Source organism: Macaca thibetana, chromosome 13 (genome assembly GCF_024542745.1).
Source record: "Macaca thibetana thibetana isolate TM-01 chromosome 13, ASM2454274v1, whole genome shotgun sequence".
Classification (NCBI taxonomy): domain Eukaryota; kingdom Metazoa; phylum Chordata; class Mammalia; order Primates; family Cercopithecidae; genus Macaca; species Macaca thibetana.
In genome coordinates this window covers 35,488,778-35,502,451 of record NC_065590.1, presented here as the reverse complement: position 1 = coordinate 35,502,451, position 13,674 = coordinate 35,488,778, and the positions used below count along the sequence as shown (strand labels likewise).

At 48.5% G+C, this 13,674-nt stretch overlaps 2 protein-coding genes across 2 annotated transcripts in view; one reads left to right on the top strand and one right to left on the bottom strand.

Annotated features, from left to right (window-relative positions):
* PAIP2B (poly(A) binding protein interacting protein 2B) overlaps nucleotides 1–13,674 on the bottom strand; it is a 577,567-nt gene that overhangs the window by 334,726 nt on the left and 229,167 nt on the right. The gene's annotated exons all lie outside the window — the stretch shown is intronic.
* The window catches only part of DYSF (dysferlin), a 219,204-nt gene that overhangs the window by 57,603 nt on the left and 147,927 nt on the right, over nucleotides 1–13,674 (top strand). The window contains exons 12-15 of the mRNA XM_050755219.1: nucleotides 4,120–4,246; nucleotides 6,208–6,311; nucleotides 13,180–13,248; nucleotides 13,425–13,468. Of these exons, the coding sequence (XP_050611176.1) occupies nucleotides 4,120–4,246; nucleotides 6,208–6,311; nucleotides 13,180–13,248; nucleotides 13,425–13,468 (344 nt within the window). The remainder of the gene's footprint in view (nucleotides 1–4,119; nucleotides 4,247–6,207; nucleotides 6,312–13,179; nucleotides 13,249–13,424; nucleotides 13,469–13,674) is intronic.

The following is a 13,674-nucleotide window of genomic DNA, read 5'->3' as shown; positions in this document are numbered from 1 at the left end:
TGCTCCATGATCTGTGCCAGGCTCAAGATTTCCCCATCCTAAAGCACCCCTTCATTGACCCATTTCTCCCCACCCCTCCTCTCCACTACTATTTTCTCTCTCTCCTACTGCTGGTCATCACCAACTTCTTGAAAGGGTGCACTGCGTCCCCCTTTTTCCACTCCACTACCAGCTGCTCATTCCTTCTCTTCAGTAGGAATCCTACCGCCTCCCCTCCCTGAAACCACTGGTGTAAGGGTCGCTCATCACCAGAGCTTAGGAGCTCTCCCCTGTTGTTAGTCTGCACCACGGCTCCACAGCATTCAATTCCGGAGCCCACGCTGTATTTGAAATTCCTCCTCCCTTAGCATTCATGACTCTCCTGATTCTCCCTGCTCCTTTTCCAGTGGGTTCTTCGAATTCAATGTTGCAGTTCAGTCCCTGTTCCTTTGCTGTGTCCTGCCCCTCACTGTTGAGGAGTCCGTCTCTTTCAGACACCACCTGAGACTTGTAAATTGCTCTTCTCCAGCCTGGATCTTCTGAGCTCCGGACGCTCAGTTTCAGTTGTCTTGTCATCAGGCCACATTAACGTGTCCCTTAGGCCCCTCTGATGTATTAGAGCAAAGCCTGGTATCATTTGCTGCATTTCTTTTTGCAACAGTGAGCTTATTCTATATATAAGCTCCCACACCTGTTCCCCATCCTGTATTAGGTGACATCTTAGGAAATTGCATGTTTAGCCACTTAGTCCCCCAAACCAGAGGCCAGATTTTCATTCTTTACCCCTCAGTCCCCATGCAAGTAGTTGGCCAGTCTTGTTGGTGTGAAAACCTCTGCGTATGCCTCTTCTTTTTCCCATCGCAAGACCAGAGTTTGAGGCCCAGCTCCCACTCTCTCTCACTTGGGTCTCTTTGTGAATTACAATATAGGTTCAGCTGGTGTAACAAAGATGCCCCAAATAATAGGCATTAAGGAGGACAGATGTTTATTTCTCTCTCATGAATGCCACAGTCCAGAATAGGCACAGTGCTTCGGCAATGATCAGAGACCCAGGCTCCCGGCCTTTTCTCCACTGTGATCATCATGCAGCCTCCATCACACGGCCCAAGACGGTTGCTCCAGTTCCCATCACCATGTCTGTATTCCAGCCAGGGAAATGGGAGTAAAGGACTATGGAGGCCACGTCTCTTCCTTCAAAGCCGTGACCCAGAAGTTGTACACATTTGTGCTTAGGTCCTATTGACCAGAACTTAGTCACATGGCCACATCTAACTATGAGGGAGCCTGGGAAATAAAGTCCATCCTAATGCTGTCCAGCTAAAAATTGAGGGTTTGTTAGAGGAGGCAGAAAAGACTGGATTTGGGGGAACAACTAGCAGTTTCTGCCATCCCTCCTAAGTGTCCTCTGAGGTCTCCTAACTTCTTATGTTATACTTCTCCACCTATCCCCACCTTATCACCAGTCATCTTTATTTTTATTTTTATTTTTATTTTTTTTTGAGATAGAGTCTTGCTCTGTCACCCAGGCTGGAGTGCTGTGGTATAATCTTGGCTCACTGCAACCTCTGCCTCCCGAGTTCAAGCAATTCTCCTGCCTCAGCCTCCTGAGTAGCTGGGATTATAGGCGTACGCCACCATGCCTGGCTACTTTTTGTATTTTTAGTAGAGATGGGTTTTCACCATATTGGTCAGGCTGGTCTCAAACTCCTGACCTTGTGATCCACCTGCCTCGGCCTCCCAAAGTGCTAGAATTACAGGCATGAGCCACTGTGCCTGACCAACGGTCATCATTTTTAAACCCAGGTAGAATCATGCGTGTCTCCTCTTACAAAATGTCCAGTGACTTCCCATTGCTTTCAGGATAGAGTCCAAGATCCTTAGCATGACATTCAAGGCCCTTGACATTTGGCCTTAGCCCAGTTTCCCAGTCCCACTTGCTGTTATGTATCTTCATGGGCCCCGTCTGTGGCCACACCAGATGATATGACTCTTTCCAGAACACTCTTCCATTCCTCTCCGGCCTTTTCCCTTGCTGGAATACCTTCCCTCTCTTTGCCTACCAAGCACCAATTTGTTCTTCCAGGCCCCGTTCAGATGCCACTTCCTCCCTAAAGCTTGCCTCCAGGAAGAAGTCCTCCAGGAAAATGTATTGATCTTTCCTTTGGGCCACCACCCAGCCCTTTGGTAGTCTAACCAGCTTATGTGTCTGTCTTCATCACTGAGATTCAGTTTCTTGGTGATGGGGACAATATAGCAAATATGGTATCTTTTATCTCCCCTCTTGCCTAGTATGGCAGGTTTGTACACAGTAGGTACTCAATCAGTGCTTATTGTCTAGGGGAATAGACCCTTTTATGGATGCCTGAAAGATGATTGTTTTCTTCTGATATGAGCTGAGGAGAATAAACACAGAACACATCCCTTTGGGCATTGCTGTGATATGGGCATTCTGGGATTGAGTGTTTTGCTGCAAGGATCCTGAAGCAGGTTTCTACGTGTCAAGTGTGACTGAGTGAGAAATGAATGAGGTGAGGCTAGTCCAGGCAACTGTCCAAGGAGTGGGCTGCTGGGCACAGCCTGACCTTGCTATTCTCCTGTCCCTTCGCTGCTCGCTAGCCCAAGAGCAGCCACCAGATCTTTTGTCTGTTCCTCCAGCTGCCAACTTCCCCTTGTGCAAAGGCCTCTGCATGAGTTGCCTCCTCGTCTGGATGCCTCCACCTCTTGCTCATCATCCGGGTCTCAAGCTGGGCAGCATTTCTGACCCCGCCTCAGTATAGTTACAATCCCCCTTGCTCTGTGCTCTCCAAGCACGTGGGTTCTGCTTCCAGCCTGTGTTAAACCTCAGCTTTCGTATCTGTAAAGTGGGGGCATTCTAGGCCCTTGCACCCAGAGCATCATCTGTGGGCAAGCAGCGTGGGCATCACTTGGACACGTGTTGAAATGCAGACTCTTGGGCCCCACCCCAGACCTGCTGAACTAGAACCCGTGTTTTAATTGGAATGCACAGCAGTGGTCTAGAAGACACTAATTCTCAGCCAGTTGGAATCATCTGGGAAGCTTTAAAAGCCACTGCTGCATGGGTACTCTCTCCCGGAAATTATGTTTTAATTGGTCTGGGGTGTGACCTGGGCTTCCCAGGTGTGTCTTTTCTTTTCCTTTTTTTTTGAGATGGGGAAAAGGTGCCCAGGCTGGAGTGCGGTGGTGCAATCTCGGCTCACTGCAACCTCTGCTTCCCAGGTTCAAGCAGTTCTCCCATCTCAGCCTCTGAGTAGCTGGGACTACAGGTGCACGCCACCACACCTGGCTAAGTTTTGTATTATTTGGTAGAGATGGGGTTTCCCCATGTTAGTGAGCTGGCCTTGAACTCCTGACCTCAGGTGATTCGCCTGCCTTGGCCTCCCAGAGTGCTGGGATTACAGGTGTGAGCCACCGCACCTGGCCCCCCACCAGGTGTTTCTAATGTGCAGCCAAGTTTGAGACCCACTCAAGGGGGGTGCTGTGAGGATTAAATGAGAGAGTGCATCCACATCAATACATGTGGGATGTGATTTTTGTTATTACTGTTCCAACCACAAGACACAGGACAAGTTATTGGATTCGTTTGCTGAAAGTCTGTTTTCCCTGCAAGATAGTCAGCCCCATGGGAAGAGGGTGCTTATTCACGTCATTCCCTTATTCACTGCCGTATCCCCTGCCCTTCAGCACCATACAGACACCTGCTAGTCACTCAGGAGCTACTGGCGGGGTGAATGAACACCTGCATGTTATTGAAGATAGAGTGGCCAGCTTAGACCTCAGTGACTACTGTATTATATTTTAACTGGGAGGTGGGGGAGAGCGGGAAGGAGACAGGTTGGTGGAATGCTTGCCGTGTGCCACATGCATTTCCATCATTATTGGAGATGTTCCTCGCACAGTCCTGGAAGGTCAGTGTCATGGTCTCTGCTGTACTCAAGAGGAAGCTGGGGCTCAGGTGAAGGACCTTGCCTGGGACTATGCGGTAGTGCCTTGTATGGGACTAAGTGGCGGAGCGCAGTCTGCCTTACTTCAGAATGTGGTGAAAATGGAACTCTTAGAAAAAGAGAGTAAAACCCTGTGCTCAGGAGCGCGTGAAGGAATCATATTTGGTTTCCTTTGTAGCTGGAGAGAAAAGAGCCCTCTGAAGACAAGGAGGACATTGAAAGCAACCTGCTCCGGCCCACAGGCGTGGCCCTGCGAGGAGCCCACTTCTGCCTGAAGGTCTTCCGGGCCGAGGACTTGCCACAGAGTGCGTGGGGCGCGCCCTTGGGTGGGAGGTCTGCAGGAGGCTGGAGGCGCAGGGCTGGTGAGGTTGGGCGGTGGCGGGTGGAGTCAGCTCCCTGGGGGAAGGAGAGGCGTCTAGGAAAACAATCAGAATTTAATGAAAAGTAATCAGTATTGGTGGAGTTACGAAGATTCAAGAACTCTTGAGAGTAACAGCTGCCTCTCAGCTCCATTCCAGTGTCCTCTGGGCCTGGTGTGGCTATTTGGCTACTCTGTGGACCCATTTTCTTGGTTGTCATTGAGGAGTCAGCACCATCTGGACTCTATTCTGGCCTTAGGGCTGGCTCTCACTGATTTTCCTTCCCGCTATGAGGAAGCGCATCCTGCAAGTCGGCAGAGCTGGACTGGGGAGCAGTTGCTCTAACGTTGGAAGGGTTTGCTTGAAGGATTCCTGGGGCCCCCTGTCTTCACAGATGAAGGACACGGATCCACAAGGTGACCCACTATCCTAGCTTGCCTCAGATTGTCCTGGTTTTAGCACTGAAAGTGCCTGTTCCAGGAAACCCTGTGATCTCCGGCAAACTGGGACAGTGGGTACCCGACTTGCAACCATCTCTTCCTCCCAGGAAGGCCAATGTGGCCACTGCCTGGTTCCTCACAGTGGTTGGCCCGGTTCTAGACCCATCTGTGTGTTTAGTAAATGCTGGGGAATTATACTGAATATTCGAGAGCTCTGGGTATCAACTTGGGCTGATATTAGAATTACCTGGGAAGATTCAAAACGGTCCAAATGCCAGGGCCCTGCTTCCAGCATTTCAGATGGACTTGAGTTAGGGCAGGGCTCAGCACTGGAAGGGTTTAAAGGTTCCCCAGGTTATTCTGTCGTGAGGCCCAGTTGTGAGCCGCTATTTTAGAGCATACATCAACACAACCAAGCCACTGTCCACAGCATAGTCAGTGAGAAGGTTTGCAATGTGGGTCCCTGGTTACAACTTTTCCATAAAGATAATTGTTTGAGAGTTTCTGCTTTGGCTGCTGACATCAAGAAATGAAATGTACAAGCTTACTTGGACCAAATCCTGAAGAAAGCCTGTAAATAAGTAATGGGTATTAATTCAGTACTAAAATACATGTTTACAAATATTCTGCACTTATTGATTGCAACTATGTAGAAGTGAGGCTGGTGAACTTCAAGAGGGGCATGGGGAAATAGAAATGTTTGCTTTTCTTAAGGTGAAAGAGCTTTGTGTTGAATTCCCTGCAATGTTGTTTGAAAAAAAAAATAGATGGGCAAACAGATCATAAATGTTTGCTAATTGTTGTGCCTTTTGTACTCATGTAGACATTAGCTAGTATATAATCTTTAACTATCCCCCCCACTCACCCACTCATATGCCTATAAATATAACATGCTTTATACACGTATGTATGTGTATACACATATACATTATCTGTCTATCTATATCTACATATGTAAATAATCTGACTCATTCAAAAAATAATTGGTTTGAGGCAGCATAGATTAAAAACTCTTAAGAAAAAAACAACAGAATTGACTTCTTGGTTAACCTCAGGTAAATCGCTGCACTAATAGATTTAAAGGAAAATGTCAACCAGGCACCAATAATGGGATATTGTTATAACAACTGCCAGTCCTTTTCTGGGTACTTACTGCCCTTAGTGATGTAGATTTCTAATCAGTCAAGCAGTCGATAAGTTGGTAGATTTGACTGAAAGGCTTTGAATGCAGGGCGAGGACAGTGAATGAGCCGTTTGGGACTGGTGACAAAGTGGCCCGGTGCTCTCAGTAGTTACTGCTCTGAGACAGTCCTCCCTCTGGGGGGCCCCTGGACTGAGTCCCTGTGTGAAGGGGTCACAACTTCTTGCTCAGATAGTCCCAGGACTGCCTGGAGACAGATGGGGGATAGTCAGGGTTTTGGAGGTGAGACAGCAGGCAGGCAATGACTGGTGTGTCCCTCTTCCCAGTGGACGATGCCGTGATGGACAACGTGAAACAGATCTTTGGCTTTGAGAGTAACAAGAAGAACTTGGTGGACCCCTTTGTGGAGGTCAGCTTTGCGGGGAAAATGGTAAGCAGTAAGGGAGCAGGAGGGTTCTCTCGGGAGGGGACTTCCTGGTGCCCTGTGGACAGTGCGGGGTGAGAGCAAGACAGAGCGAGGCGCCCGCACCAGATGTGTGTGCACAGGGAGGGGCTGATCCTGGTGCGTGGTGAGACACCCACACAGGCCCAGCTCTCAGAGGCTGCCCTGCACACGAATGTGGACAGGTCTGCCTGGGGGTGTCCCAGACAGACACATAGATGCGGATAGCCCAGGAGAGGACGTCGGACAGTGGATAGTAGAGGAACATTTGGGGGAAAATGGAGCCATAGCATGGAAACCAGACATGAAGGCATAAAGATAGGGAAAATATATTTTAAAGATGTGAGATAAAAACATAATGATTATTTTAAAAATGTTGTGGGGGGAGTTGGGCAGAGAAAGACCCCTCTGGTGGGCGCCCTGGTCTCTTCCTTGCAGCCCGCCTTCCTGCCCTGAGGCGGTGCTGTGGCTCCAGTCCCTGCTGACTTCTGTCCCAGCCCTTGTCTCTACCCAGGCTGCCCAGCCCACAGTGTCTGTGTGCCCCCTACGGGCTTTCCTGGCAGCCCCAGCCCTCCCAGGCTTCAGCCGTCACCTCTCCGCAGAGAACTCGGTAGCTCTCCAACCCCTCCCTTCAACCCCAGGCCTCTCTGTGCCTCTAAACAGCTCTGCCTGCTGCCCCTCTGAGCCCTGGAGGGAGTCATTTTCTCTGCGCAAACTGCCCCATATCCAAAAGCCTCTGTCTTAGCCGGGTACAACCATCAAAGGCAGAAAATGTGGACCTGCCTTGATTCCTCCCTCTTTTTTCTCTCTCCATATCACACATGCCATCTCTAGCTTTTGACTTTAAACATGTCCCCAGGGCCCACCCCTACCTCGTGTCCCCGTAGCCACTGCCAGCTGTTCCCAGGACCACTCCTTTGTTTCTCACCTCATGCATCGAATTTTTGAACAGCCCAGGCCATTTGTCCAAGTACTGGATTTGTTCGATTGTTTTCTTCTGCTGTTTAACTTGTTTCTCTGGCTCCTCTCTTTCCTGTAAACTGGAAGTTAGGTCTAGAGACTTGATTAGACTCAGATGAAGTATTTCGGCAAGAAGTCAGCATAGGTGATGTTCTGCATGTCATATGGCATCACAACAGAAAGCCATAATGTCAGGTTGTCCCATCATCAGGGTTGATTGCCTGATCACACGGTGAAAGTGATGCCTCCAGATGGCTCTCTTATAAAAGTAAATGTTCCCCCTTTGTAATTAGCAAGTAAACTGTGGGCAATATCTTGGCACTGTACGGATATCCTATTTCTCAGCTATCTTTTACCTAATGGTCTAAGCATCCATTGACCTTCCTGTCTGAAGAAGTCATTTAGTTGGGACTGCAAAGTGGTGATTTTCTCATTATCATTCTTTTTCTCTTGATTAGCTGACTTTTTTTTCTGCAAAGAAGAGCTTTCTCCCTCCTGCCTCGTTGAGTATTAGTATGGACCTCAATGCTTTTTATTTTTAATGTGTTAAATCAGTCATTATTGTGTTGATGTTTGAATTATACTGAAGGTGGCCATCGGGAGCCCCTTTGAGCTGGGCTCTCTCTCCTCAGAGACTAGCACAGGGTCCCAGTGAAAATGTACATGGGGGTGTAATGCAGATTTTAAACTCGTTCATGTGGAGGTGTAACTGCTCACTGCAGATCCTCACCTGAGTGCAGGTTTTGGTGTGGGCTCAGGGTACGGGTCTTATGCCCTGCTCCTGGCATCAGGAGGAATGGGGACAGCTGCTTGAAGGCAGGAAGGAAACAGGAAGCTGCGGCTGTATGTTTTTTGTGGGACACTAGCTCCAAGGACTAGGATTAATTTTTCCACTTGACACTTGGGAAATTCACGTCCTGAGATTGTTCTTATTTTGCATTCCCAACACGGAAGGTATTTCGATGGTGGCTGGAACCAAGACCGACGTGCCTTCACATTCGTTGGAACTAAGCCTCAGAGCTCTGGGGCTCCTGGCTGCTCCGGGGTCCCTGCTAGCATCTTTGATCTCCCTGGGTCTTCTGTTCTGAGATGCCCTTGGCTGGCCCTGGGGATTTCTGTAGGAAGGTACCAGTATCTAGGGGAGGTGAAGGGGCAAAGGCGGCCAAGACAAGTGACTGTATACTGTGGGTTGGCATCTGGGCTCATGCAAGAAGCTGCACCTCCCATTTTTCCTCTAGAAAGAGGTGGAGGGAGTTGAAGAATGACCTTATGGTGAAGGAGGCAGCTGCAACACTCCGTCTTGAAAGTTTCAATCTGGCCGCCGTCTCCGGTGGTCCCCAGGCCTTTGCGTCCTCTCTTGTGGCCTCCCCGCTTCTGCTGCTCTTATGGCGTGTCTCATTCTGCCTGTCCCTCTCTTTTAGCCTGCTTGCATGTCCCTTTTTTCTCATTACATCCTAAGCTGAAGAGCCCTGAGGTTACCTTCTGTGTGCCCCACCCACCCCAGCCGGCCTTCTTTGCATTTCCCCTTATGGACGCTTGGTGGCAGTATTATCCAAGATGTGAACCATACTTGATTTGGCCAAGTTACTAAGAAGATAGGAGCGTGGGAGAGTGCGTGCGACTGTGCACTTCATGGTATGGAAGAAACAAAAGGTAGGTACTTGTAGGGCAGGACAGGAAGTTTTAAAACACCTTTTTTCTTTTATGAATTTAAGAATAAAACCCACAAATTGCAAAAAATTGAAAAAATCAGAGAAAAGGAAAACAACAAAAACTCCCACTGCACCATATTCTATACCCTGCACCATATTCTATACCCTGTACCATATTCTGTACCCTGCACCATATTCTATACCCTGCACCATATTCTATACCCTGTACCATATTCTGTACCCTGCACCATATTCTATACCCTGCACCATATTCTATACCCTGTACCATATTCTGTACCCAGCACCATATTCTGTACCCTGCACCATATTTTGTACCCTGCACCATATTCTGTACCCTGCACCATATTCTATACCCTGTACCATATTCTGTACCCTGGACCGTATTCTGTACCCTGCACCACCCTGGAGAGAATTACTGGTAACATTGGTTTGTATTTCCTTCTAGTATGTTTTTTCTCTTTAGCTCCCACTACCCTCTTACCTCCCCTCTTCCCACTGACTGGGAATAAAATAATGAAAATATTGATTCTGCAAGTCCAAAATCAACACTCGTGGCACTTTAGTGATGATTTGAGGACACTTTCAGGGCTTTGAAAAATTGGAATCTCCCAGCACGTATGTTGGTTGCTGAGGTTGAACAAGGTGACTCTCTGCCTCCCTGCTCCAGCTCTCATGGAGTAAACACGTGTCCATGATCAAAAGACATGTATCAAAAGTAAATACATGATCAAAAGACATGTGTTTACTCCATGAGAGTTGAAGCAGGGAGGCAGAGAGTCTCAAAACATGATACTACACAGGACACGTATCAAAGGACACAGACAAAATACGTGTCCTTTGATACGTGTCCTGTGTAGTCTCATGTTTTTCACATTTTTGTGCCTTTGTTGGCAACTTCACTGTTTAAAATGGCCCCAAATGTCATGCTGAAGTGCTGTCTGGCTTTTCTAAGCTCAGAACAGCTGTGATGTGCCTGACAGAGGAAGTGCGCGTGATAGGTAAGCTTCCTGCAGGCTTCGGTCACGGTGCCATTGGCTGTAAGTTCAATGCCGATGACTCAACAATATATATTCAAAAGTAAGGTGTCCTTCCACAGAAGCACACATAAACCAAGGTTACCTATTGATCAGTTGACAAAAACGTTGTGACAGAGGCTGGCAGGAATTTAACCCTGCTTCTCCTCTGGGGTAATGAGTCAGTGTTCACCAGTCAGGGTTCCTGGTGACCTTATAGATAGTAACTACCATGAATAATGAGAATCAACTATATACATGCAGTTTGGTAAACTGCTTGTGTTGTCTCATCTTTTCTCAGATTATTAAATAGTCATTGAAATGATTTCTTTTATGGCGGCATAATATTCTGTCAGATGAGTATACTATAACATTTGACTTATTTTTGGATATATGTAATTCCAATTTTTCCCTTTTATAAACAACTTTGTGACAAACATCAGCATACAGGAATCTTCATCCACACTCTGATTGCTTTTCTATAGGGAAGTTTCTAGAATTGGGGCTGCTAAGCCAGAGGGCTTATCTTTAAGTGTCTGATACAGATGACCAAATAGCCTTCCAGAGAGAGTGTGCTAATAATACTCCATTGGGGAGTGAAGGAAGGTAAAAAGGTAAAGGAAGAAGAAAAGAGAAGCAGAGGAAGAGGAAGAAGCAGCATGGTGCGGCCCTGGCTGAGTGCCTATGGGTGAAACAGGATGGGGGAAGGCTGGCAGGGATCTCTGGGGCCAGAGGCAGTGCTGGCTGGGGTGTGGCAGATGGACCAGCTGCTGTTCAAGCCCCCAGACCCACATCCCAGTGAAGGCAGCCAGGTTGAAGTGTTTGAGATGGAGGAGGGCCAGATGCCTGGGGCAGGGGCTGAAGTGGCCCATGTACATCCTGTGTGTGTGCTGGGGCAGCCTGTGCCTTCTTATTCCAGGGACCTGGGGCACAGAGTTGACAGGGCCGCTCAGCTGGGTCTTGTTCATGTGTCTTTTATTTTAAAAATTTGTTTATCTAATTTTTGAATTAGGTAGTATATTTATTCTATCTATCTATCTATCTATCTATCTATCTATCTATCTATCTATCTATCTATCAATCATGAAAAATCTCCCTCTTGCTCTGTACCTCATCCAACAATCAATTCATTCATTTCTTCCTTTTCAAAGAAAACCACTGCAATTAGTTTCCTTTATATTATTCTGGTTTTGTGATGCATGTGTAAGCAAATATGACTACAGATTCTTTTTATTCTTGAGACGGAGTCTCACTTAGTAGCCCAGGCTGGAGTCCAGTGGTGCAATCTCGGCTCATTGCAGCTTCTGCCTCCTGGATTCAGGTGATTTTTATGCCTTGGCCTCCCAAGTAGCTGGTGCTATAGGCATGTGCCACCACTCCTGGCTAATTTTTGTATTTTTAGTAGAGACGGGGTTTTGCCACATTATCCAGGCTGGTCTTGAACTCCTGACCTCAAGTGATTCACCTGCCTTGGGCTCCCAAAGTGCTGGGATTAAGGCATGAGCCACCATGCCCATCCAACTGTAGATTTTTATCTCTTACCTTTTAGCACAAATGGCTGTGCATCACACTCACCGCTCTGCACCTTGCTTTTTCACTTAATCATATAACTTGGAGATTGTTTCATGTCACTACCTAGAGGCATCCTCATTCTGTTTGAGAGCTGCCTAGTACTCCATTGTACGGATGGACCATACTTGATCTAACCTGTTCTCCACTGGTGGACACATGGGTTGTTCCAAATCCTTACTAGCTCAAGCCACGCTGCAGTGAATAGCCTCACACATGTGTCATTCCTCACATGTGCAAGTATTTCTGTAGGATGGGTGTCTAGAGGTAGAACTGATAGGGCAGTGGGAACATGCATCTGAAACTGCAATAGATAGTGGCCAATTGTCCTCTGGAGGGGTCAAAGTATTTTGTTTTCCCCCCAGCAAAACATGAGCATGCAGTTTTCCCATAGCCTTGCCAACAGTGGTCTGTCGGACTTTAGAGATTTTTATGAATCTGACGGGTGAGGAATGGCATTTTGTTGGTTTTCTTTGTGTTTCTTTATGAGTGGGATGGAGCATCTCTTTATATGTCTCAAGGCTTTGCGTCTTCATTCTGTGAACTGTCTCTTCCATTCTTTGCTCTTTCTTCCATTGGATTGGATCGTCGGTCTCTCTTCTTTCCTTACTCCTCTCTATGGGCCAAATCCTGGCACTCCGTCCTGCACCCAGCCCTGTGTGGCCTTTGTCTGGGGCTCTTTTTATAGGGAGGAGGGGGAAGGTGAGGGCAGGGGCCAGCACTGGGTGGACCAGGAACGGAGACATCATCCTCACCCCTGGGGACCTGAAGTCTCTGATTTAAGTCAGATGCTCATTAAATGAGATAATGCACATAAAATGCTTAGCACAAGGCAGGGCTTATCACAGTAAATGCTCTGAAAAGGCTGCTTATTATTTTCATGTGTAGAACATGGAAATCTACCAGGATCTGTGTATCTGAAACTGAATCTTTACCTGCTGCCCCCGTGTGTGGGTACAGGATGCGCTGGGGCTGGCTGAGGGGCCTGGTGTTCCTTATGGACTCCAAGGCCAGGGCTGGCCTGTGAGCTGCTGGTTTGATCTGGTTTCCACTCCTGTGAGGTTTCTTGTTTGCGAAAAGCCTGGTCTTTAGGGCAGGGCTGCTTGGAGGCAGACTGTGGCTTACAGGGTTTGCATCTTCCCTGAATTTTCTTTCACTCTCCGACCTCGGTGCGTGGCTCCCCTCCCCCGTCTCTGATCTCCTAGAGGTCACAGTCTTCCTACATGGTGGATGATATGGGGTAATGGGCAAAAGAGCCTTCTGGGCCATAAGGGCCTCTGGGAAAGCCTATCTGGACTGGACTCAGGGCCCCCACATTTAGGGTCTTGGCCATAATGGGAGGTATGGAGGGGGATTTTCAGCCAGAGGTGTGAGTTAAGGGTAGAAGGGCTGTGGCATTCAGACAACCCACCCTACCCTTACCCACTCCCCAGCTCTGGCTCTGACCTTCCATTGAGCTTTTTCTCTGCAAAGATTCCCTGTGTCTGAGCCCCCTGTACTAGGCCCCAACCCCAGGGTCTTACACCCAGCCCTGAGGGCAGCCAGTGTGGCAGAGAATGGCCAATGGCTGGCATGGTGGCCCTGGGGGAGCCCAGAGTCCCCATGGAGCTCGATCCATTGTCCCTTCCCTGTGTCTTCTAGCTCTGCAGCAAGATCTTGGAGAAGACGGCCAACCCTCAGTGGAACCAGAACATCACACTGCCTGCCATGGTGAGCCTCCCACCCCAGCACACCCAAGGAGGCCCCTGGGGCTCTGGGCTTCGGGAGGTCCAGGGCTCCTGCCTCCCCAGCATCCTGCCAGTATCCCAGACTTCAGCTCGGGTGGGGAGGGGCTGTTCTATCTTCAAAAGGACTCTTCTCCTAACACGCCTCTATTCCTTCCTCAGTTTCCCTCCATGTGTGAAAAAATGAGGATTCGTGTCATAGACTGGTGAGTCCTGAGTCTTGGGGTCTTTAGGGCGGGCTGTCCTGGGGGGCACTGGGTCCCTCAGTTTCATTCGGCTCAGTGACTGGTAGTGAGAGTGTGAGGGAGAAGTTTCAGGTGAGGTAATGTCCCCTTGGGGTAGCCAGGGATGGAGAGGGTGTGGGCACTTCCTGGGAAGCTTACTCACACCTGCTTGTTGGCAGGGAGGCAGA